This window comes from Sinocyclocheilus rhinocerous, unplaced genomic scaffold (genome assembly GCF_001515625.1).
Source record: "Sinocyclocheilus rhinocerous isolate Xijiao unplaced genomic scaffold, SAMN03320098_v1.1 scaffold1245, whole genome shotgun sequence".
NCBI lineage: Eukaryota > Metazoa > Chordata > Actinopteri > Cypriniformes > Cyprinidae > Sinocyclocheilus > Sinocyclocheilus rhinocerous.
The window spans coordinates 290,257-317,136 of NW_015627632.1; the positions used below are offsets into that span (position 1 = coordinate 290,257).

General features: G+C 35.8%; 1 protein-coding gene and 1 long non-coding RNA gene across 2 annotated transcripts; one reads left to right on the top strand and one right to left on the bottom strand.

Annotated features, from left to right (window-relative positions):
• Positions 1 to 8,067: 8,067 nt before the first annotated feature.
• Positions 8,068 to 24,996, bottom strand: LOC107733056 (D(3) dopamine receptor-like). Its single transcript, XM_016544562.1, has 8 exons — positions 24,956 to 24,996; positions 23,895 to 24,195; positions 21,859 to 21,971; positions 19,530 to 19,666; positions 16,869 to 17,062; positions 15,250 to 15,321; positions 13,209 to 13,572; positions 8,068 to 8,922 (listed from the first exon to the last, which is right to left on the bottom strand). The coding sequence occupies exons 1-8, from the start codon at positions 24,994 to 24,996 to the stop codon at positions 8,726 to 8,728; spliced, it is 1,419 nt and encodes a 472-aa protein (XP_016400048.1). The 3' UTR covers positions 8,068 to 8,725.
• Positions 13,511 to 16,943, top strand: LOC107733078 (uncharacterized). Its single transcript, XR_001638939.1, has 4 exons — positions 13,511 to 13,615; positions 14,876 to 15,141; positions 16,156 to 16,191; positions 16,874 to 16,943. It is a non-coding gene; the product is annotated as an uncharacterized LOC107733078 (long non-coding RNA).
• Positions 24,997 to 26,880: the final 1,884 nt, after the last annotated feature.

Consider the following 26,880-nt stretch of genomic DNA (forward strand, 5'->3'; position numbering starts at 1 on the left):
AAACCTTTACATAAGTGCTGAGTGTGAATCTCTCTTTCGTCCGTTTCTTTTCGGAATACCTGCAATATCTTCTTTTCATGCTACAGCAATTTCATCCTTGGAATGGTTCACTCAGGCATTCTGACCTCTGTAAACTTTGGCTGCTGCGATAGCAGGCCTGCATTACAGAAAGATTCATGTGAATGTCCTTTACTGGTCTGGAATTCTGAGATTCCATTACCTGGACAGAAGAGGAAAGAGCTTTTCAACTCCATCATCATTAACCATCTCTTAACACATCTGGAGCGAGAGTGAGGTGGGGTGAGAGGGGGACAGGAGAGACTTATTGACTACAGGGAGCAGTGAAAATTCGAGCAAGACAGCCTGTGCACGTGTATGTGTGTGTGTACATACTGAATAATAATGTGAAATTCACAATCAGGGCTATTAAAACTAAAACCATGAAACAATTTTTGTTGCTTGGAATAAAATAAACTTTAGCTGAAAAGAAAAGAAAAATTCTAGTTGTTAATAATTCACTTTCATTTAGTGTATCTTGATAAATAACATGACAAAACACAACAACAAAATTAATAAAACTAAATACAACTTCAATGAAAACAGAAAACAAAAATTAAAACTACAACAAAATATTAATTAAAACCATAATAGTATTAAAAAAATTAAAAATAAATATTCTATTAGTTTTATTCACATTTAAGGTTGAATTTTACTGAAACAAAACTAACTTTATTTTCTAATTTTCTTGTGTCCTTGGTCATTCTGTTAGTGATAACACTTTCGTCTTCGAGGAAGTGATATAATTTTTTCAGAAAAAGTCACAAACAAAAATGAAATAATTTTATCAATGGATTTCAATTTTGTGAAGTTTTGTGATATTAACTGATTTGTCTCACTTTAACTAACTTTAACATTCAACTCTGTGTAATAAATTTACAGAACTAATTATAAAAGAAATAACTATAATTCAAAATTGCTATAATGAAACTTCACATCAACATCCCTACACTCGAAAAATTTGGTGTAGAAACAATTTCATTTAGAAATTGCTATCAAATTTTACGATTAATTATAAAGAAACATCACTTAACACATTGAACTAAATGTGAAACTTTAAAGTAGAAAGACTGAAATTTTCTTGTCAAACTTTAACAAAATCATTTTTTTACATTGTACGTTTCTATTTCTATTTCTAAATTTTGCTATTTATTTTCATCTTTTTTAATATAATTAATTTAGGACCAGAGCCTATTTCTAAAAGTCTGAAATATTCCTTTATGGAAATAATTATTTAAATTACAAAATATTCAAATTCTGCCAATTCTTTAATTTGTTCAACAGGTACTGTATAACAAGAATGACTGGGTACACTGAGGTTGCAGGTCAGTATATTTGCTTATATGCTCTGATCCATTGGATTACTGCAAATAGATTGTGATCAGATCTGCTGATGTATTGATTTACCTATAAACCCTGATTGTCCTTATCTACTTCTGTTAACAAGCATTGCTCAGAGAGATAAAGAGAGGTTTTATCGCTCTCTGTTGATTTCCTTCCACATTTCATCAATCACCTCCATCTAAAACTCACTTTTTATATTTACTATGTCCCGGTTCTCTATAAACCAGCAGTGCCCTGTAAACCACAGGGCAGATAGACTTTGACAAACTAATACACTATAACAGATGGGTCCAGATTCAGTGTGGTCTGTCTAGAAGGGCTAAACCTATGCTCAGCCTTTCTACTGTTGCTAAGGCTTTGAAACAAAATGTTGAATTTAAAGTAGATTTTATTATATTGCTATTTAAAAATGCAATATGCTGACGTGGAATGAAATAAAATATCAGTATGGAAAGCCTGAAGATACTAAAACATATGAAACCCTTTGACCTCCTCAAATAACTTGCAACTGCTTATTCATAGCTATCCTGTCCATGAATATTTATCCCGACAGATAGGTAGATCGGTTTTACTTTGGGAGCCAAAATGAATTTCATTGTACACTGCCAGTCGAAAGTTTGGACACAACTATACCATTAAATTCTATTTTCCATATTTTAGAATAAAAGTTAAGGTATTAAATATGATGTAAATATATATAGAGAGAGAGAGCGAGAGTAAAAATATGTAATTTTAAATAAAATAATTCAGAATTAAATTCAACAGACTGAGCATAGAATAGAATTTTTTAGCATAAAGCTTTATATAAACAGATTACGAGTGTGACCAAGCTAGTAGAGTATGTTGTACTTGTGTAAAGGATGCTTAAAAACTATTCCTGTCAGAGAAATGGCAGGCTCATCATGGTGAGTGATGAATGTGGGAGTAATTAACACAGCATTATTAAAACTTTGAATGTGATTTCATGGTAATTACTTGAGTTTTGGATTCGCTCTGTTCCCTGTAAAGAATGAGGACTGATTTGTTGACTTGCGACCGGTGTGAAAACTGTGCCAGGACCTCGTCAGAGCTGCTTAAAGATGTGTTTGCTGCTTCATTCATATGCGTACACACAATTTTTTTCCTTTTTTCTTTGGTCCTTACACACGTTCACATGCTCTGTGACAGAGGTGCCCTACATTCTGAAGGTGAGATGTATTGACAGAATGAGAGTTAGCATCGGTAATGAGGACCAAGGGTGAAGAACGTGCCACTCTTTTTATTAATAGAGCACCTATTGCCTATAAATATGACAATATTCAGAAGGAAATGTTGGAAAAGGCTGTCTTGAAATGTAACTGGCCCAGAAAGCCTTGAAAAATAAATGTTAATTATTTGCCATGTATGGGAAAGAATACAAAAAAGCAGTTTTTTGCTACAACTGAAATTTTTGTTACAGCTCAGGGCTGGAATACAGTTCACAGCTTTTAGAATCTACACTAAGTAGCTATCTTACATTACCACACAAACAAACAAAAAAATTGCCTTCCTACACTAAATGACTGAGGATCACACACTAGACTTTTAAGTTATTCCCAACACAACAAACTCATGCAGAAACATGCGCCTGGTTGCCAGGAGACACATGACAAATGAAAACAATGTTCAAAAATCAGCTCAAAATATCAAACATGAATCATAGACTGAAGAAAAGATAAAACACTTCGAGTCTGTGCTTATCATAAACTACATCCAGTTGCGTCGCTAGGAATTCTGGGCCCGTTGCACAGAATCTGGGGGCCCCCTCAAAATCACATTTGGGGGAGGGGGATGAAATTTTTTTATTTATCCATGAAGGGGATTACCAGTCCCCAGCATGCTTTGCAAGAGTAGAAATAGGTTGCAATGAGAAAATGTTGAAATTATGTGTTATTTATTTTATGTTTTGAGCAAGATAAGAAAAAGGGGAAAGTTTTATTTAAAATTAGCTGAAAATGTGCTCACCCTCAGGCCATCCAAGATGTATTGATGCGTTTGTTTCTTCATTAAAACTGATTTTGAGGAATTTAGCATTACATCACTTGCTCACCAGTGGATCCTCTGCAGTGAATGGGTGCCGTCGGAATGAGAGTTCAAACAGTTGATAAAAACGTCATGTTTGTTATAAACAAATTCATCATTAAGGTGTTTTAACTTTAAACAGTCACTTCTGGCAAAAATACCAGTCCATAATCCAACAGGGGATAGACTTTTTCCTCCAGTGAAAAAGTCCATCCCCTATGTCCTCTCACATAGAAATCCATCAACATATTTGTTTAGAACTGTTCTGGACTGCTTTCACTTGCAAATGATACTTGATCTGTGCATATTTCTCTCCTGATTAAGACAAGACAACTTTTTCACTAGAGAAAGCAATATTATGGATAGTAGACTGGTATTTTAGCTGGAAACAAAGTTTTGAAGTTTGAAAACGCCTTGGTGATGGGTTTATTACAAACACGGAACTTGTGGATTATTTATATTACTTGTCTGGACTCTCATTCTGACGGCACCCATTCACTGCAGAGGATCCATTGGTGAGCATGTGATGTAATGCTACAGTAAATTTCTCCAAATCTGTTCTGTTGAAGAAACAAACTCATCAACATCTTGGATGGCCTGAGAATTAGTACATTTTTCAGCAAATTTTCATTTCTGGGTGAATTATTCCTTTAAGTATATTGGAATACCATGTAAATATGATGATATAGTAAATGAATATGATGATAATTCAGTTCTATGTTATACATCAAAGTACCATGGTATACTGTTGTATACTTTTTGCAATGTTTAAACTTTCCGCTTTTCTGTGCTTCCTCCAAGTGATAACTTGCTGATGATTTCCCTCCCAGAATCCTGTTGCATTAGTCCCAGACGATAATTACCTGAGCCAATTCTAATGCAAATCTGTATGCTGCAGTAGCGGAGACTAAACGGACCTACAAAGGTGGTTAATGGAGAACTGCAGTGCGAGGAACAGTCTGTGGTGCGGTCCACTGGGAGCTAAATTGCGTTTGACAGCGTCTCATTTCATTCCCTTTGGCAGCACAACACACATTGTCATCCCCAATTGATCCTTTCTGGTCTTGCAGTGGCCAAATGATAACCAGCATCATATGTTGTTGGGTCAATATAAAATGAAAGAAATGCACTACAGCAAACTCTTGAACATGATCATTGTGCTGGTAGTAAAACCAAGGGCATATGTTAACCAGAACTTGCAGTCAATGTGGTTTGTCAGAGGAGACCTTGAGGACGTAGAGATAAATGGGCCCTTAAATTCTCCTCTCCACTCAGCTACCAATGAATCCCTTTAAATGCATTGTTTTAGGAGCTTCATATGGTAGTCACGTAAGGAAAGTAGATCCAACTCTCTCCACTTTTTATCACACAATAGATAGAGGATGAAGCGGGACAGATAATGGGACAGGGGTGGTGCGGTCATGAAGGTGCATCTCTCGGGTTAACAAGGGCATCAAACTGACTTTATTTATAGCCATTGACAGTTTTTCCAGGGGATCGGGGAGATTTGCATAATTATCAGAATTTGCACAGCACTGCTGCTGCAGATAACGGTAACGAACGACCATTGTCCCATCTCCCAACGGCACAGATTTACAGTATAAGCTCACCACAGGACACTTTATGAAGATCCGACTCTAGTGAAGCATCACAACTTGACATGTGGGTCTCAAAACTAACCAGCTGAGGTTCACTTACTAGTTTAGTCACATACAGGCTACTCGAAATGCATGCTCATACATGTTCAAGTGTGTGTGTGCAAATGCTTTTAATTTGGCTGTAGAGAGCCACGATTCCAGCTGTGCTATTGTCCTCCTGTAATTGGGCGACTTATCTTAGTTCCCTCTGGTTGTTGTTTAGCACATTAGGCATATGGTAAATCCAATAGTCTTTAAACTGTCACCAGTGAGACCAATACAATCCTCTGTTTGTGTCTATTTTAATGTTAAATCTAACTACACGGTAATGAAGACATGTGCGTTATGCTGTCTTTCTTTAAAGGCTGTCAAACCTCCCCTTGCTCTCAAAATGTCAAGTGCTTGAAAAAATTTGGCATACCGTAATGGAGGGATGTTTTTTATTACTGCTGCTCATACATAAGGTTAGGGATTTAAATATTAAATTATTAAAATTAGATTTTGTCATTTAATCTTTAAAACACTAATAATTTATTGACACTGTTAAATATAATCTTTAGCAAATTTCAAAATGAAGCATATTTAAGAATAGCATTTTTAATACAGTAAATTCTAATGTTTTTATGCCTGAATTCACTTGTAACATTTAAAACACTTGATTTTAGTTTTCTAGTGTTTTATTTTTTAGTTTATGTACACAAAATAGTATAGAACTGTAATATCAGCAGTTATTGATCATAATAATTATTGGCTTATCGTATTGTTGCATCCCTAATTGAAATATAAATATAAAGTAGAAAGAAATTTGTCCCCAGAAGAAAATGAAATCTTTAAGTTAAAAGGTAAAACCTATGATATAAAAATCATGAAAAAAAAAAAAAAAAAATTTGAATTATGTCATAGTTTGTCTCATAATTAGTGTATTGACCTTGTATGACACCATTATTATTTAAAGCATGATTTTTTTTTCTTGTTACAAAAAATGGGCTTCCATTTGTTTATAGTAATTAGCTGTATATAAAAACATTAGAAATGTATGGTCCTGTATGTTCCAATTTAGATGTGTGTGTTTGTTGTGCGTGTGTGATATGGAGAGGTCCCATATGGGCCTTTTTCCCAGGTGTGATTGAGTTAGGTTGTTCTGTCTATAGAGTGATGGGCTGGCGGTGGGTGGACAGAGGCATAATGTGAAAGTCAGAAGCTTATATAACATTTCACACGTCTTTCCAACAGCCCACCTCCATTTTGAGCTGTTACTGAATGTAGCTTAGCGACTAGCTTAGAACAAATGCCGGCAGGGGTTCAGCCACAAAAACATGTATACGCACACTCTCTCATAAAGAAATGATTTGCAAACTGACAGGACCCCTTTGTTAACAAAAGCCGGTCTACAATGCAACCAGATTGGGATCTACAGCAGGAAGTGAGTGCGTTAGACAGATACGAAGGGGTTGAGAACAGAAAGACCGAAAGAGGGACGGATTTGGTGAGAGAAATGCCAATTTTGAATTCATTAGCTGTCACTCGCACTGACAGCAAGTTAGAGCCATGATTCTGTGTGCGTGCCAGACCACACACATTAAAGCCGGAGCTCAGGAGAGGCCTGGAGTCTTGCCAGCGTTTAATAATTAGTGAGAGGAGACCATCACTCACATTGTCACTCTTTTGTACCAGCTCTCACACACACTCATTAGGGCACACATGCAGAGTGTGTGTCTGGAAAAGCTACAATTTGGGTCAAGCCACACTTGAGCATGATGCTTTTTCAAAAGCTTTTTCCATATAATCAGTTGGATTCCAGCTGAGCTCTCCTTCAATGTTGGTTGAAATTCAAAGCGTCTTTTTTTCTTGTCTATTCAAAGCTTTTGGTCACATTCACGCTGTCGGCCAATCAACTCGCTTGTTTTAATTCACTCAATGGCACCTTTTCACTCACTCACTTCAAATCAACAAACTGACTTATCTACTTTCACACACACTCATCTCCTTGGGTTATGTTGTTCATATTTCTCCTTCAACCTCCAGACGCTTTTGTCTTTCCAATCCAATATTTGTGCACGTAGTATATGCAAAGGCACCATGCCATGCATCTATTTTTTCCTGGCAATTGTAGTCCTGGCATGTTTCTTTCCCTAGGCATGAATAATAGCCTACATGAGGTAAGACAAAAAAAATCACTTTTAAAGAACTTGTGGTTCAATACTGTGTAAGATGTTGTGTAAGATGTGTTTAGTAGTTCAGATTTTGTTAAACAAGATAGGAGACCATGGGTTCACATTTTCCATAACAGTCAGTTTTGTGGTACGGTAAAGAGCAGCTGTGAGAGTTTGATTTTGATCTGCATATACATATATATATATATATACAGTATAGATATCAAAATGTCTATACACACACTGCCATTCAAAAGTTTGGGATCAGTAAGATTTTTAATGTTTTTTTAACAGTATTATTGTGAAATATTATTGCAATTAGCAAGAACACACTAAATTGATCAAAAGGTGACATGTATAATGTTACAAAAAGATTTCTATTTCAAAGAATCTTGGAAAAATGCATGACGGCTTCCACAAAAATATTAAGCAGCAAAATCCAAATCAACATATTAGGATGATTTCTTAAAGATCATATGATACTGAAGACTGAGTAATGGCTGTAGAAAATTCAGCTTTATCATCACAGAAATAAAATAATTTTTTTACATTACATTAAATTACATTTTACATTTTAAATTAAAATAAAAAAAATTAAAATTATAACAGTAGTTCACAATATTACTGTTTTTATTGTATGTTTGATCAAATAAATGCAGTCTTGGTGAGCATATGAGAATTCTTTCAAAAATATATAAAAATCTTACAGACCCCAAAGTTTTGAATGTTAGTGTATGTGTATGTATGTATGTGTATATATATTATTTGTATCAAAAAACTAATGAGGCATAATGCTTCTGTGTATATATTTCAGATGACATCAGGGCTTATGGGATTCAATGTAGCTTTAATTCACAGCACAATATCATGTTTCATCCATAACAACAATCATCACCATCTCTTCTCTTTTCTATCCTGATATGCAGTTGGTTCAAGAAACCTGGCCTTACGAGGGAGAAACCATTAAAGGCACAACACAGTCTTGGATCTTTTACTACTTCACGCTCCTTTGGTCCACCTGCTTTATGGTCCCTTTGACAAATCACTAGCCTTTGTAGCCACATAAATAGTTTTCTTTGCTTTTTTACAACTGAAGAGTTTCAGGCAAAACTCATTCAAAAACGTTTCATTCAACGGTGTGACACATGCAAACACATGATGACCTCAGAATTCGCTCCGCATGCGACAAGGTGGTGAGACGGAGAATAAGGTCCAGAAGATATTCTAGGCTTTGTTGTTGGATGTGAAGCATCAACTGGAACTCCAGATTGGTCCGTCATCTCAAAGTGAACTATAGAGTTAATTTAGATGAATGCTAATCCACCAATCACAAGTGTACAAAGTACACTCTTTAGTGAATTTGAAATCACCTTGAACAAATTCAGACTGTTCAAGGCCTTTAATATCCTCTGCATATGGCACTTTACATCCCAAAAAGGAATCCATAATGTCTGGAAGCTGCATTGAGCATTATATGGGAGCATTGCCAATGGTTTAGCAGCTCAGGATTTTAATAAAGGCTCTGCGGAACTCAATGTTGAACGTGGTGTAGATGACTGGATTGAGAGCGCTGTTGACGTAGCCGAGCCAAGTGAAGGCGCTGTAGACCTCAGGAGGAATGTGACAAGCTCTGCAGTGAGTGTTTAGGATGTGGGTCACAAAGAAGGGCAGCCAGCAAATAAGAAAAACCCCTGCAAGGCAAAAACCACAAATAATGAATAAACAGGTACATGAAATTATTCATCATAATTCACACATAACAGTATGATTTTCTTTCTTCAGTGTAACACAGAAGGAGAAACTGCGCAATGTGCTGGTCACTCTTTTTCGTGCAAATTTCAATAAATGGGAACTGGAGCTTTAAAGTGTCAAAAAGGACATAATAAAACTATAAAAGTGGTCCATATGACTTTATTCCTAAGTCTTTTGAAGCCAAAGCATAGCTTTGTGTGAAAAACAGATCACATTTAAATTTATTAAGAGTTAAAGAGGTAGCAATTAATTTGTGTTGTTATCGTTAACTAAAACTATTAAAAATTGTTTTCGGTAATTTGACATAAAAGTGAAATGAAATAAAGTACAATAGTAGATTAAAAACCTAAACTTAAAAACACTTAAAGAAAAATTTGAAATATTGCCTTGGCAACTAACTGAATTGAATAATTTGAAGCTGAAGTACTACAAAACTGAAATAAAAAATAAATTAAAGATAAATAGAAATTCATAGATTTATTCAAGCAAAAATAATGAAAATGACCAAAGCACAAAACAAAATGACTAAATCTTAAACTAAAATGAAAATAAAACAAATTCCACATATTAAATATTTCATAGATTTGTCATTTTATGTCTAATCATCGTCAAAGAGTGTGTTATCAGGGATATCTATCTGATTGGGAATATCCCTCATGTGGAGTTGCTCAGGGAACCATACTGAGGCCCATAATCTTCCTAGCACTGATTAACAGTGCCCTTCAGAATCAGCTAGACCACTGAAAATATGTGAACGACATGACTGGCCCAGAGGTAGACCCCTCATCTGCCCTGTATCTCCAACAGATGTTGAATGATCTTGGCATCTGGGTAGAGAAACATAAAATGAAACTCAACTCAAAGAAATGCAAGGTTTTACATGTCACCCGCATGAAACAGATACCAGATTGGCCATCACTTTCTATATATCAGGACACTTTGTAAATCTGTGACTCTGTTAAAGTTTTAGGAGTTACCATTCAGAGTGATTTGAAATAGGATGGTCAAGTGGATCACATGTTGTAAAGAAATGTAAAGACATTTGGTGTTCGAGATCAAGAATTGGTTATTATCTATACAGGGTATGTGCGCCCTGTGTTAGAGTACGCAGTTCCTGTTTGGCACAGTTTGTTGACTACTGAGGCTGGAAAGTGTGCAGAAACGGGTTTGTAAAATTATACTGGGTCAAAGGTATCAAGGATATTCTGATGCCCTCTTCCTTCTTGGATTGTGCACACTAGCAGAGAGACGAGTCCAACTGTAACGTGATTTTGCTAGGAAGCTATACAAGTCTAGTTTGAGAGACTGGCTAACACCACTCAGGGAGGAGCTGACAGGACGCCAGACATGGAACATCACCTATTCCCTATATGTGTAGACTTTTAAATGATTATGGATTTTAAAAAGTACTTTGTGTATTTTTATTATATATTTTATTTTATTAATTGTATTTTTAATTTGGAGTAAATTGGTATTGACATTTCATTGTAACAGCAAAATAATTCAGGGTTCCTTAATGACAAACGTACTTAGGTACCTGTAATGATGCTGAAACAGTCAATAAACAACAATAGTAAATAAAAATACTAAACCAACACTGATTCATTTGTTAATGTATTATTTTTTTTGAGTCAGATCTTTTCAATGGTTCATTTGATCCAGTCCACAAAAGCAGACTGAATGATTCATTTAGAATCAGATTGATTCAGTTCTCCAGTTCAACTCTCTGACTCAAGCTGGTCATGGTGGCAACATCCATTTTTAAAAGAGCTAAGAGTACATTTCTTCAAACTTGCACTTTTTGTGATGCACAGAAGAAATAAAGCCATGAGGCTTTTTGGATGAACTACTCCTTGAACTTCTACTTCTAAAGTGTTTTCTGCAAATGACAAACTGCTTTGTTGAATTTGAAATAATAAAAAAACAGGTGTTTTTAGTGCTCAAAAACCTTGACCACAAGCAAAATGGTCATGTGACAACCCTGACCAATTGACTTTGAACTGAGGCAGCTGAGCCATTTCCTCGATCTAAGACATCTGTCTCCATGAGTGTGATTTAATTTCCTCCTCAATTAGGCAGACATCTCAGATTACCATCAATGTCATTTAACACTTTACAGAAAACCGACTCATGGGTCATCAGTCGACATTAATAGAGCCAAATTGGTTATTATATACTGGATGTTGTATAAAACTGCTATGTTGGTTGGAATCAGACTGTACTCTGTAGGTGATTTATGAAGTTATTGGCATTCAGAATTTTCACTATTTCCCAGGTGGCTTCGTGCTGGCAATCTGACAAGCTGTAGCACACGCCAGACACAGACTGAGCTTCAGAGAGCGACTCTGAAACCCACTTTCAAAATGTCAGATGAGAAACTAAGTGAATCATTGATTGAAAAAATAGTATTGGCATGTGTTCGGGTTGAAAAGTGGAGGTGTCAGGACACCAGATATAAAAGAAAAACAATTTTGGAATAGTGAAGATAAAAATCAATTTGCTGTAATCAATCAGCAAGATGATGAATTTCTTAAATTACATGTCCCTCCCCGTCACCTCCTCTCTCTCCTTCGAGACGCGAGAGAGGGATGAATATCAGTGTTGATAATGCTGTATGACAGAGGTCGAGTTAATCAAGTCAGTGAAATTACAAAATAAAATGCTGATATCTTCATGTGGGATTTGATCACAGGACTTCTTATTCTCAAAGTGACACACCACTCGACTTGTTTATTTACACTACTTTTCAAAACTTTGGGGTCAGTAAGTTTTTTTTATAGCAAGGATGCATTAAATTGATCAAAATGTACAGTAAAGACATTTCTTGTCTTAAATGCTGTTATTTTGAACTTTATAATCATCAAAGAATCCTGAAAAAAATGTATCTCAGTTTCTACAAAAATATTAAGAAGCACAACTGTTTTCAACGTTGATAATAATAAGAAATGTTTCTTGAGCACCAAATCATCATTACAATGATTTCTGAAGAATCATGTGACACTGAAGACTGGAGTAATGGCTGTTGAAAATTCAGCTGTGCCATCACTGAAATAAATTACATTTTAAAATATATTAAAATAGAAAACAGTTATTTTAAATTTAATTCATAGTATTCCAGTTTTTACTGTATTTTTAATCAAGTAATTGCAGCCTTAGCATAAAGAGACTTTTCAAAAACAGTAAAAACTCTTACAGACCACAAACTTTTTAACAGTAGCTATTCTTATGTATCTTTGACCTTCAATTTAATCTTTGTGATCATTTATTATAACTTATTATATAATGCATATATGATCTCACCTGGGGCACCAAGTGAAAACAAACAAGTGAGTTTAACCTTGCAAATTATGAATACAAATGGCCTTGGGCCAAAACAAGATGGAATGCAAAGTGAAACAGTTTTCAATTCTGCGTAAATTAAATGTCGCATCACAGTATCACTGTTATCATGATGCTCAGGGCGACAAATGAAAGACAAAAAAACCAACAACAAAAAAAACACACGTCAGTATGCAAATAAATGCAAGAAGGAAGACCAAACACAATGAAGCATGCAATTACTACAATGATGTCTTTACTGTTGAATGGCAAACGTTCTAACAATGTTAGCCAATAATTTTCAAACTTTAATCTTAGATTTAGTCTTATAGAAGCTTACAAAGAACCACTATAAACTGAAATTACTGATAAAACAAAGTTTCAAAATTCTGTCAACCAGTTTGAGCTGAATGATTTGTAGAAAATTGTGAAAAATAACAAAAAGCAGCAAGATGAATTTCAATAGCTCAGTAATAAGTGAAAGTATACAGTCTCTCTTCACTTTAAAGGGATAGAGCACTCGAAAATGAAAATTCTGTAATCATTTACTCACCCTCAAGTTGTTCAAACTGTTTGTGTAACCAGACAGTTGCTGGTCCCCATGGACTTCCATAGTATGGAAAAAATACTATGGAAGTAAATGGGGACCAGAAACTGTTTGATTACACACATTCTTCAAATTCTTCTTTCGTGTTCAGTAGAAGAAAGAAATTCATACAGGTTTTTAACACCTTGAGGATGAGTAAACAATGGCAGAATTTTCTTTTTTTTTTGTGAACTATGCCTTTAAATGAGAACCACAACAACAAATAACCACAACAGAAATACAAAAATAACGGTTTAATTTTTTATTTTTAAACCTAGGAATCTAATAATAGAGCATGTACAAGCAGTGCAAGCGTCTCACCCAGAACGATGGCCAACATCTGTGTGGCTTTCTTTTCCTTGGAGTGCATACTTCTACAGCGGATCTGACTGGGACACACCATGACGCAAGCGGCCCGAGGTGGATGCAGGGTGGTGTGTGCGCGTCCGTTTGACAACTTCTTCACCTCACAGCTCCTAACTGTCTCCTGCTCCTCGTCCCCACCCTCCTCTTCCTCACGGTTTGCATCTTGCTCAGTACAAGCAAAGGACGCCTGGCTGATGCTGCAGTAGTTCAGTGTAATCACAGGAGGCAGCAGCGAGTTCTCGGCAGGGGCGGTTTGAGGCCGCTTACGCCATGGGCAGCTGGCGAGGAGCCGCGGACGGATCACCTGCTCCTTGGTTTCCTGAACAGATAGGGAGATGAAACGCAAGCATGCAAACTTCAAGGTGCGCAGAATATCTTTATTCCTGCAAGTATGTCTGTTCTATAATTAATTAGCACAAGGAGGTATGCTGTCCTCATTTCCTCGAATAGAATGATATCGTCTGAGGACTACTAAGTATTTTTGTTGCAATATGAAGCTGATTTCACACCGCCTTACACATTGGACTAGTGTTGGATTTCCTTCTTGACCAGTAACCCTCTGGCTACTGACTACACATTTGCTGTTTTTCCAGCCATATCTTATTAAACTCATGTAGTATAATTTCCTATAACATAAGCTTGCCATTGGATATAAAGTAATATTGTGAAATACACTACATTGTGAAAAATTGGACTTTTTAAAAGATATTTAAAAGGCTTTTTGATTTTCAATCCCAATTACAGTATGTTTCTCAATAGCTTTCAGCTCAGTTGTGCTACACACAGCTATATTTTGACATTTTAAAAGTGGTTGAAAAACAGAAAATTGGTTGAAAAATCTTTAACCTCAAATTTTCTTTGTGGCCATTTGTATTTCTTAACTCAACAAAATAAACAGCAAAGAAAATGGTTTTATTTTCCATTAAAAATATTAAGACCTCTTTAAAATTTAACCTTTTAAAGCTTGTTTTTGAACATATATCTTAAATTTGGTTTAATGGATTTTTCTTACCCTAATGATAAATAGTTTTTGTCTTGTTTTAAGCATAAAATGTTACAAAATGTAGTCACTTTTAGTCATTTTTTTATCGATATCTTTGGATACATTAGGATACATTAAATTGATCGGAAGTAACAGTAAAGACATTCATAATGTTTAAAAAGATATCTATTTCAAATACAATCAAATATGTTTCCACTAAAGTATTAAGTTACACATCTGTTTTCAACACTGATAATAAGAAATGTTTCATGAGCAGCAAATCAGCATATTAGAATGATTTCTGAAGTATCATGTGACACTGAAGACTGGAGTAATGACTGCTGAAAATTCAGCTTTGCATCACAGAAATAAATGACATTTTAAAATACATTATTATAAAAAACAGTTATTTTAAATTGTAATAATATTTTACAATATTACTGTTTTTATTTTTGATCAAATAAATCAGCCTTGGTGAGCATAAGAGACTTCTTTTAAAAACATTAAAAAACCTTACTAACCGTAAACTTTTGAACTCACTTGTTGCAAGAATGCAAATATCTCTTTAATGCAAATATCTAATCAATCACATTGCACCTCTTTTGTCAATTAATCAGTATCTCCCTTCTTTATATCACAGCTCTGATCCCAAGGCCTCAACTAACAGCTGTGGCTCCATACCATAACTTTGATGTGACTCCTGTGGAAACAGTTTCAACAAACAGAGTGTGCCAGTGAAGGGAGTAAATCACCAGCCAGAGCAAGTTGGGGGCCATACGTCAGAGCCGCAAATTTCCAGTTTACAGCTTACAGCCGCAAGGATAAATCTGTGGAGGCATGGCAACCGAAGCAACTCGCTATGCTAAAACAGGAGGGAGAATGCTGCCAGCAATCTCAAAATACCTTGTAAGATTTCTTCACAGGCTCTGTTGCTCTGAGAAGCCTCATTTCATGCAAGATTAGAGTAGTCACACATTTCTATACACACATGCAAGCGCACAATGGTATACGCACATTTATCACATTGATCCTGATGGGGGAAAGGTCTCTTTTCTCTTTGTGAGCGTCGTCTTGTAAACACGTCTCCTGTGGAGAAATGTTAAAGAGTCAGCGGGTGGAAAACAAAGCCAATGCAAAAGCATGTAAAACAAATTTAAGGAGCAGAAAAAAGGAGAAATAGACAGGAAAAGATGCCAGGATCAAGGCAGTGAAATTGAAATAGGCCGCTATGGAAAACGAATTTTAAAAATCTGTTTTTCAGTTGATGCTGACTGTTGTTTCACTGAAGCCCATTATATGGCTGGAATGGATCATCTACCTCACTTAAATAGAATTATCAGTAAGAACCAAAATTACCTTAATTGAACAGAATTACTGATAATTAGGCCAGTCTGTGTCTTCATCATCTATTATGACTCTAAGGCTCCAGTTAACAATGTTCTCCATCCACATCTAAGACTCAACGAACCCTGAACAGCGTTATTTTATTATTTATTTTTACATTTAAATTTTTGTTATTTTATTATGTGCTTTTGTCTTTTGTGTTAATGAATTCTATTTTCTTTCCTTTTTTAACTTCAGTTTTAGTTTCAATAATTTTATTGATTAAATTTATTTTAGTTATTTGCCAAGGCAAAATTTCTGTTTACATTTTTTTTGGTCAGATATTTTGTTTTATTTGAGCTTTATTTCAGTGACATTTTAGTTGTTTTAGTTAACAATGATAACAGTAACCCTCTAACTATTTGAACATTGGTACGGTCTCTTTGTTTTGCCGTACACTTAAATTATAAGTGCAAAGATAAGTCTATAAATTCCAGGGCATTTTTTAAAATAACACTGGACCCCAGTGACTTTCTTTGTACTGACAAAAAAAAAAAAAAAAACATTTAAAAAAATATCTTCTTTTTTGTCTCACAGAAAAGAAAAAGTCACACGAGTTTGGAATGACATGAGGTGAGTAAATGATACATTTCATTTTAAAGTAAATTATTGTTGATTGTTTCATTTAAAATATGAACAGTACAAAATCACCCAGTTATGCAAATCAATGTACAGCTCATATATGCAAGTCTGTGCTTGGATTTCATTTTCTTTATTCAAATTAGATAGAATGGGGAAAAGAGTCTTTTTAACAGGAAGAAATTATTCAGGGCAGCCTACAAAGCATTTTCTCCATATCAAATTTTGCTCCAGTTAGCTGGAACTAAATCTTGCAATAAAATTCCTAGGGTGCATAGCCGAATGGCTTTGCTGGAACTTTTCCAAAGACCTGATTGTGCATCTCACTTTCAAAAGAAGGCAATGATACAAAGGCTCTATCTGCTGATCGGGAGAGTTGTTTCACTGAATAAAACAACCAAGTAATGTTTCCTAACAAAGACAGACCAAGTTCCAAGCTTCTTTGAATTTAAGTGAAATGTAATACAGAGTTTCGACCCAAGATTGGCTGCTAATGATCCAAGTTGGAGCTTAGATATGTTTATATTACTTACCACCGGTAACTGATACTTCTAGTGATTATGCACTGTTATTGGTGGATTATGTGTGTTTTAAGTAGAGTAGAGTAGAGAATCCAAAACAGTTTGAGGAGATTATGTGTGGATGTGAAATGTGAGAATATCTACTCTTACCGCAGATAGTGGTGCGGATGCTGGCTGAACTTCACCACTGCCTTGACGGAAGGTGATTCTCTTCCGCCTCCTTCTGAGAAAGATGTAGATGCGCACATAGACCAGAAGGGTCACCACGAATGGCAAGTAAAACGACACCACAGAGGAGTAGATAACAAAATCAGGATTTGAAATCGAGCACACTGCAGGGTCATCTGCAAAAAACAAACACGCATATTCATCATACTTTGCAGTAGATACATTTCACCAGTCTTGTGAATCTTTTGTTTGCTGTAATAAAGCTAGTAAAATATTCCATTGTGTGACATAAAGTAATTAAGATTGAAAATCACAGATATGAAGTAATAAGTCAGTGTGGATGTATGTTTTGATGCCAGCTGTGTTGGAAGTATAATCAATACTCTTATCAGCAGTATGCGATGTATAAAATTGTTTCTGCGGCAGCATAATTAGACCCTCAAAGTCCTTCTCTCCCATCTGCAGTACATGCAGCCAAAGCAGAACAAATCGCATGCATATCTAGGAGGCTTGTGTGTGTGTGTGAGAGAGATGACATTCATTATATCTCACCGTGAAACTAATTAACTGATTACTCTAATTAAATGGATGGTTAATTTCCTCGCAACCTAATTTATTGACATCTGATGGAAGCTCACTGAAAGCTATAGCTATAAAATTAGCCCTCAAGATAAATATTCTAGTGCTTTATTGTATTTTGAAAATACATGGTTGTGGAAGCTACTTGTAGATTATGAAACTATACATCATGTAAAGTAGTTGACTCACAGTCAAGCTACCCTTATGATAGATGGTTATAGATATACTAAAAACTACTAAAGTTGCTAACTACATTAAAGCTTAAAAACGAATGACCTTAAAGCTTAAAACGACTCCCTTCCAACAAGGGAGAGGGGACCCGATTTCTCAATTAACTGTTTGCATGTACCTCATGCATTTGAATTTTATAGTCTCTCTTTTCTAAGAAAATTGACAAAAATAATGATGACTTACTGTACAACACAGATTTTTGTCCAATCAAATGCTCTCTAGAATGAGACTGTCCCGCCCCCAATACCACCTACAGTGGTACACCTACTGTACAGGTGATGTAATTCATTTTTAATTCTTTTTTTTTTTTTTTGGCACAAAACAATGGGGATCTCAACAGCATTAACCCGAAACAGTTGTAACAACAGGATTGAACTAAATATTTTGCTACAAAAAAAGTTGCCTCACAATAACTATGCACGGTCTGAGCTGAATTCCAGATTCACTGTCCTGCTATTAAAGCCTTGCTGCTTTTGTTTATTTTTTATAGTTTTTTTTTTTTTTTGGCACAAAACAATGAGGATCTCAACAGCATTAACCCGAAACAGTTGTAACAACAGGATTGAACTAAATATTTTGCTACAAAAAAAGTTGCCTCACAATAACTATGCACGGTCTGAGCTGAATTCCAGATTCACTGTCCTGCTATTAAAGCCTTGCTGCTTTTGATCTCAACAAATTAGAATATGGTGACATGCCAATCAGCTAATCAACTCAAAACACCTGCAAAGGTTGCTGAATATTGTACCCTAATTGAAGTAGCTGTTTTGTAGGATCATGATTTTGCATACCACTGCATGAATGACTGCCTGACACATAATATATTATTATTATATTTATGATAAACAGTCAAATGATTAACTAGTTGCTATGAAAACAGGTGCCATCAGTTGTCTTCTTATGAATGACTTGTTTGTCATTGAGTCAGTGTTGCTGATGCAAAGTAGGCCCTTCGTTACCAAACACCAAGTAACTAAATTAGGATACAATTATGAGTCATTCGCAAACTGTTAAACATTAAACTGTTGGTTACCTTTAACCTAACCTTCATCTGGGAGATCACAGGGATATGTGAATATTTGATCTGTTAACTGGTTGCATATGTCAGATTTATTGCATGACTCGGGCAGAGAAAAGCTGTTACTATCAAACATTGTTTACTTAATCATCTGAGTCGATAGATCAAATAGGCCAATTGATGGAAGGTTTGCGAAGAAATTCATGCTCCCTTGTAAAAGTATTTTTTAGTAATTTTAAAATACAAAAATACAGTAGTTTATTTTGATACATGGTGTGGCTGCTGTAGTTTATTTTGATACACTTAAAATTGGTTGCATATGTCAGATTTATTGCATGACTCGGGCAGAGAAATGCTGTTACTATCAAACATTGTTTACTTAATCATCGATAGATCAAATAGGCCAATTGATGGAAGGTTTGCGAAGAAATTCATGCTCCCTTGTAAAAGTATTTTTTAGTAATTTTAAAATACAAAAATACAGTAGTTTATTTTGATACATGGTGTGGCTGCTGTATTTTGTAGTTTATTTTCATACAATTAAAATTAAGGTATTTGCTATTTTATTTTAAAATACATTTTGATGTATCTTTGTCCAACCCTGGTTATTTGCATGTATTTGCATTTTATTTAGTCAAGTCAAGTCACCTTTTATTTATATAGCGCTTTTAACAATACAGATTGTGTCAAAGCAACTGTACTGCATTTATTAGGAAAATAGTGTGTCAATAATGCAAAATGACAATAGTAAAATGAGAACACCTATGACCTGTTTTTGAGTCACAACCCACCAGAAACACTATACAGAAGCTCACCTGTAGTGTTGAATCCAAACAGTAGGGGGCAGGAGACTGCAAAGGCGAGGACCCAAACTGTGGCAATCATGACTGAAACCCTCTTGCGGGAGCTGTGGGTGGTGTTGTACAGCACTGGCATCACCACAGCCATATACCTTTACAGACGCAAGAATTAATCTCAGGAGAAATGGGAATACTGATCAGACAAAGGTCACACTCACTGAAGCATGAAAAGTTATGAGATTAAACAAAATTTTTAAATGACCCCACAAAATAATTTTTGAATATACCACCCGTTCTGATATGAAAAAAAAAGATCAAACCCAATTTCAGATAAGCTTTCACTACAAAGCCTTTTTCAGCATCTGCCATGAAGCGTTAAACAGAAAATATCTGATTAAAAATGAATACGTCTAATGAATGCCAGGGTACTGAAAGTGAATTTGCAACATCTATATGTCGAAAAGGGATTAATTATCCTCGACCCTTTCAACAGGATGATACAAATGCAATTGTATTAGCTTTTCATGAGCGGTTTTTACATCTGCAGCACACTACTCTTACAAGTACAGAATACTACAGAGGAAAGGCCAGCCTGAAAGGCATAATCAACCTAATTATGTTTTTTTCTCTCCCCCGGCTGAATATTTCCCTGCACATACATTTTTGTCTACTGAATCGTTTTCTCTCAGCCCTTCTGTTTCGTCCTTTATGATCAGCATCTCACCCTTGCCATTCTCCAACTAATTAAACTTCTATATGTTTTCACACTCATGCCATGCAATCAAAATTAAAGCAAGGACCCCTCCCAGCTCTATGCATGAAGGTGTTAATGATGCACCTGTCATTTGCTGATTACCATAATAAAGGAATATTTTGGGTTCAGTAAAACTAATTCAACAGCATTTTTGGCATAATGTTGATTACCACAAAAATTGTTTTGACTCATCCCTTGTTTTATAAAAAAAAAAAAAAGTAAAGATACCGTAAAAGTGCTGTCATATCATTGATCAGGGAATTTTTGTGAGCGAAATCCAGCCATTTCAATAGGAATCCATGCAAACAGGAAGTTCGCATCAGTGCAAACGTTTTCCCCACACAGATTTTCGCAACCGGTTCAGTTCAGAATTTATCACAGCCGGTTTGAAAGAGACATCTGTGTGAGCAGTGTTTCATACATCTCTACACTATTGACAATTGTCACACTTCTCGGGAGGCAAGGAGCAAGGAACGAGGAAACACGGAGATAACTTCAATTCATGGTCTTTAATGATCACATGGAGAACGTAGGAGACACTGGAACACAAGGAATGACGTTTGAGGACCGACCAACACTAACTGAAAGGACTGGGGCTTTTAAACACTGGGTGATTGGGAAAACACAGGTGCAAGAAATGACTAATTAAAGGGAACACGGCACACCTGGGGAGGGAAAACACAACACAAAGAGTCCAGGGGCAGAGCGCGTCGTCCGGATAGCTGGTGATGTTCGCGACTAACAGGAACAGTTTGGTATGGTCCTCGAGAGCTTGGTCTCCCTGCTCCAGCAGGAGGAGGAGGAATTTGGGGCGAGTGAAGGGATCCATGGGGACACAACGGAAAGAAAAACACTGAGAAAAAAAACAGCAAACAAACGGAGGGGAAAACACAGAAGTTGCTGTTTTGGTCGGTCCTTCTGTCACACTTCTCGGGAGGCAAGGAGAAGGAATGACTAATTAAAGGGAACACGGCACACCTGTGGAGGGAAAACACAACACAAAGAGTCCAGGGGCGTGACAACAATAGAGCTTAGAATTTTTTTTTTCTTCAAAATTTGGCTAATGTGACCATACCATAAGACACTTACAATGGAACTGAATGTTTTTTTTGTTTTTTTAAAGAAAAGCAAGTGGACATAATTTTTTTGTTTAATTTGCACTCCTAAAAATAGGTAAATTTTTTTTCAGTGATGCTATAGACCTTATGTACCAGAGAAATAAGCGCACAGCCATCTTTAGAATTTTGTTTTTGAATTTCCTTTTTTTGCGGTAGCTCTATAGCATCTCTGTTAAAGAGTTATTAGCTGGTGAAGTAGATTTAACTATTGTAGAGTTAACGAAAGTTATCATGTGCATTCTAATGTTCTAAGCGGGTGTCATAACAAATGTCAGTAGACAGGGAAGATTTTAAAATGAGCGGTCCATTCATAAATTTGCACGACAGAAGGCAATGAATACAGTGCTGAAAAGGGGCGGAGCTACATAAGGTCTATAGAAGAGCCATTTTTGATTCCCTAAAAAGCCTTTCAGTGAACAGTTCTTAAAAAAACCACAAACAATGAAGTAGACATTTATTAATACCTCCATACCTGTCGATGCTGATGGCACACAGGTTGAGTATGCTTGCAGTGCACATCATCACATCCAAGGTCACAAACACGTTGCAATACAAGCGACTGAAGAGCCAAGCCCCGCCGACCACCTGCATAGGTACAACAGTGTCATATTAAGGGACTAAATGCACAAAAAATTTAAAGGAAATGGACGAAAACGGTCTAACTGAGTGACTTATTTCTAGCCCCACTGCCTCACTGATATGGTTTCTCCACTGTAAGGAAGGAGAGAACTCTTTTTGAGAGTCCCACCTTTTATCCCACACTCTCTTTGAGAGGGCCTACAACAATAACGCCCATTCGAGTGGCAAGGGAGGTGTAAGAAGGCTCCGGCAGAGATGAATGAACTGCATGCTCCTGAATCAGACTGCTAGGTGTAGTGCATCATGACAGGAAGATCTTCTTTTCTGGCACTAATCAAGAGCAGCACAATGCCTCCTGCAGCTATTCAAGAGATGTGCAGCCAAATTTAACCGAGTAGGAAGACTGTCTCTGAATGAAGGTTTTAACCATTACCACCAAAACCACAGAAGATTGAAGGAAATTTGAAATTACGCAGTAAAAATTATACTGTAGTTGTAATTTATTGCATTCAGGTTGATTAAGACATGTTATATAATATTTTTACATTTTAATATAACAATAATATGATTTAAGATTTTTAACCAGGTGTAAACATTTGTAATTAATTTAACATTTAATGTTAAAATATTTTTAAGTTTATAGGGTCAAAACGTTTTACCATATAAATCAAGTGCTATATGAATTAAGCTTTCAAATGATACATAATTTATGATGATTACTAAAATATGTGATGGGGGGGGGAAAAAGAGCACCAAGCGTCCCACAGGTGGGACGGTGACAGTTAAAGGATTAAAAACTGCTGTTAGTCTAAAGAATTGAATCCTTAACTAAAGAGAAAGGTAATTATTGATCATTTAGAGGACACTGAATGAAGTATGACTTGTGCACCATTATCTGCTGCTCTTCAGTCTATTAGCTTTCAAATAGAGTGCTGCAGGGATGACGTCAAAACCCGGAAGACTAATTCACCTTGGTTCCCTCTAGATGGGGTTTTACAGGTTATGAGTAAAATAAAATCTGTGGTAACCATAACTTGCTGATACTTGAACATTTTGTTTTACAGCGTAAACAGCAGACACTCAAACCCCAATCGTGACTGCTTGTAATTGGATCACCGAAAACACATCTAAATATAAGGCCTAAAATAACACTAACTTGACTTTTTTTCTGTAGCCTGACAGTAATTCAGTTGTTTTTAAAGTACAGTAAATTTTTTTAATCGATCTGTGTGATAAACACTACATCAATGTTTTTAATGTATAAGCTCAGGGAGTAATCAAATGTGCTCATCTAAACTGTCCTTACTTTCTCTCTCATTCTGTATTTAGAATCTGAAATTCTGATTCAGTCCAAAGAATCGGTTCATCCTAAATGGCACTCTGATTCATATGCAAAGTTGTAAGTCTGGTTCATTCTAGTGAATCGGCTCATATCTCATATATAACGCTGCAAAGTCCAATTCATTCTTGTGAATCGGTTTGTTCGGATGCTTCATGTAAATGAACATATTAAAAAACGATTCACTGATTTGAGTTCCTGTATATGTTTTTGTAAACACACTTCTGTAAATTAGAATGTTTTTGATGTATTAAGTATAAATGTGCCTGTTTAAGACTGACACTATTCCAAATCACCCAAAAATGGGTTTTTGCAATGATGCCACAGAAGAACCATTTTTGGTTCCCAAAGAATCTTTCAGTCCTAAAAGAACCATTTTGTACTTAGTCTGAAGAACATTTTAATCATCTAAAGACCTTTTTCCACTATAAAGAAGCTTTTGTCCAATGGAAAGTTTTTATGAATTTTAAAAGCTCTTCATGGAACCGTCAATGCCAATAAGGAACCTTATTTTTTAGGACTGTATAGTAATAGTTGAAAATACAGAAACACTCTGAACTATTGGTTACTGTAGGTTCTTGTGTACTCACTTCCAAATAGACCACCCAAGGCATGACCAATGAGGCAACCAAGAGATCAGCTACGGCCAAGCTGACCACCAGGTAGTTGGTGGTGGTCTGGAGAGCTTTCTCTCGAAGCACAGCAATACACACCAGAACATTCCCAAAGACAATAGCCAGGATGAGTATGGAATAGAGCATGGCATAGTAATTCCTCTTCACTTCTTCAATTCCTGATATCAGGCTGTAGTTTCCCCCAGGGGTGAGAGAATGTTCTGAGTCATTCCACTGCCATTCACTGCTGCTAAACATTTCCATGAGTGTGAAAGATCTGGGGAGAGAGAAGAGTTTTTGACTTTGGGGGATCAAAACACAGACATCAATGGAAACCAGACGTCTTGACAACATATATTGTAGCATCTCTAGTGTGTCTGAAATCTTGTTTATATGCTAACGTCCCTGGATGTTATATTCTGCAAAGAGACTCAGAAAATACTTGACTTGCTTGAGATATGTCAAGTGTTTGGTGACTTCAGATGACTTTTTCTGATTCATAGTGCAGCTTTTATATCTTTGAAAATTCTATTCAGCAATAAAAATAAGTTATCATAAAATCTATTTTGCGAAGGCTCATTTGGTGATCCATGCTTGATTTGTCTCCTCCAGTCCATTTTATGCAACCCTTTACATTGGATTATAATAGATTAATATGAGATGCATACAGCTCCAATAATCAAATTATAATTCATTCATCTCAAAGTTTAACTAAATAACATAAATCTTTAACATGGATGATAACTGATTTTCTCAAATGCACTGCAGATCAAAGAGTTGACATTTTGTTTCCCCAGTGCTGATATAAAGTCACTCATTGATGCCACAAAAATATATATAATAAAAAAATATATAATAAATAAAAATGTTATAATAATATATATAATAAAATAAAATATATAATAAAATAAAATGCTGGTGATATGGTGATAATCTGCACAAATGCGCCCTGAAAGCCAGTGTGAATGCATGCATTTATCGATTATTATTCTATGCTTCATTCAAGCAGCATATTAAACTATTTACAATGTGTCTACCTGTTATGCTTCTCCAGCGTAGAACCGAAACAGAACCACATCTGAATGCACTTTCTCTGAGATGAAAGTTATCGGTCCAGTAGCTCTTGGCGCGAGCCGTTGGTGCTGAGAAAGGGACTCCATCCTTACCGCGCGCCGGCCGAGCATAGCGTATGTGATTAATGCATAGTTCCAAAAATACGTCCACACGATGCCTTTCTGCATTGAATAACTCCGTGCAGGCAGTACGCAAATGGTTTCGCACAGACCTTGATTCGCCCGGGTGATTAACGTTACAGCCGTGAGACGAGCTTAACTCCGTTTCCAAGAGGTCTGTTACGCACGAAGCGTCTTTGCTCTCATTAGTTCAGTGCGTAATGATAGATCAAATATTGTGTGAGGTAAATCCAAGTAGGTGATAGAATAAAATAACTTCTCAAATAGCCCAATTATAAATCATGTCATAGCTCTAAAGGTATTCGCGTCCCGCTGGCGTTTTCGAACGATATGTCTACACTGTTCCCACTCATGCTGTGATCACTAACGGCTGTCTGAAAATAGCTGGTACCTGCGACATACCCAGCGGACCTGTTAACAGCACAAGAGCCACAAGAAGTTGACCTGATAATAGCACGTTAAAATGCATGTCTTATTGAGTGATTGGGGGTATTGGACCGGGGCTAGTTGTCACGCCTTTTACTATGGTGAATATTTCTTTCTTTATTATTGAAAGTCAGTTTCTATATAGGCACACTTGAAGTGCCTTGGCTAATAAACATTTCCATATAATAAACGTATTACCTTGGAAAAATGATAGCCTACTGTTCATTGAAACACGCTGCCCCAATAGCGGGGCATGTTGTCATCCAATATGGGGTAATTTTTTGTCGCAATAGAAGCTGGGCTGCCATTAACCCGTCTATTAGGTCAGAGAAATATCTTATAAACATACATTTAAATGTATTAATCTCAAAATAAAGTTATTTGTCACAATGGGACTTGCAATTAACCTGTCTGTAAATGACAAATTATATATAAAATGTCAAATAAACTGTATAGAAATACAGAAATAATATAATTGGATAACAGTAAAATGTTAAAGGTTACTACATATGTAAAATATCAAACCATTGTTTTGGGGGAATGTATAACATTTCAAACACATGATAACTTCCAATAAAATCTCCAATAAAAATGTGACAACTTGCCCCATACCTGACATTTTTGAAAAATATACTTGTCCTGCTAACAGAGCAATGATATTTTACAACTCTTAAGTTAAAATTCTTAGTTGACTAAAATAATTTTTGTTAACACTTTACAATACAGTCCCATTGGTTATCATTAGTGCACTAACTAAAATTAACTATCAATGAGCAATTCATTTGTTACATATTTATAATCCTTTGTTAACTTTAGTCAACTGTGAATTGTTAGTTCATGTCTGCCCAGGTCAGTTAAATAATGTTAACAGATACAACTTTTGATTTGAATCATGTATTAGTAAATTATGAATTTAACATGAAGATTAATAAATGCTTATATTTTATAACTAATGTTTTTTTCAAAGTTTTTCAACTTGGTGTTTGAACCAACATACAAATCCACTGCTAGAGAAAACTCATTTGTCTAATCTGATTTTTGAGATACATTGCCTTGTGACAACTTGCCCCGGTTTCTCTCATACGGGTGAGATATGAGGTCAGAAATATCAGAAACAAGAGCAAACGAGGGACTATAAAGTGAAATAGAAATTTGGAATATGGAGAAAAAATGACAGCAAATAAACACCCCGGGCATATTTAGGTCCCCTGTGATAAACAAAGAAATTAGTTTTGGGTTTTTTATTTTACAAACCAGCTCAGAGATGTGGACCCCATTATAGCTGGGGTGAAAGTGACATGGTCACATTTATCATAGTCTGTTCTCATCATTCAGAGAACAAG

What these genes read in the sequence shown, in the direction of transcription:
- LOC107733056 (XM_016544562.1), bottom strand. Translation starts at nt 24,996, where the DNA reads ATGTGGTTCTGTTTCGGTTCTACGCTGGAGAAGCATAACAG. An exon ending in ACGCTGGAGAAGCATAACAG is followed by an intron (nt 24,196 to 24,955) that starts GTAGACACATTG and finishes CTCTCTCCCCAG; the next exon opens with ATCTTTCACACTCATGGAAA. An exon ending in CATCCGCACCACTATCTGCG is followed by an intron (nt 15,322 to 16,868) that starts GTAAGAGTAGAT and finishes ATTTCTCCACAG; the next exon opens with GAGACGTGTTTACAAGACGA.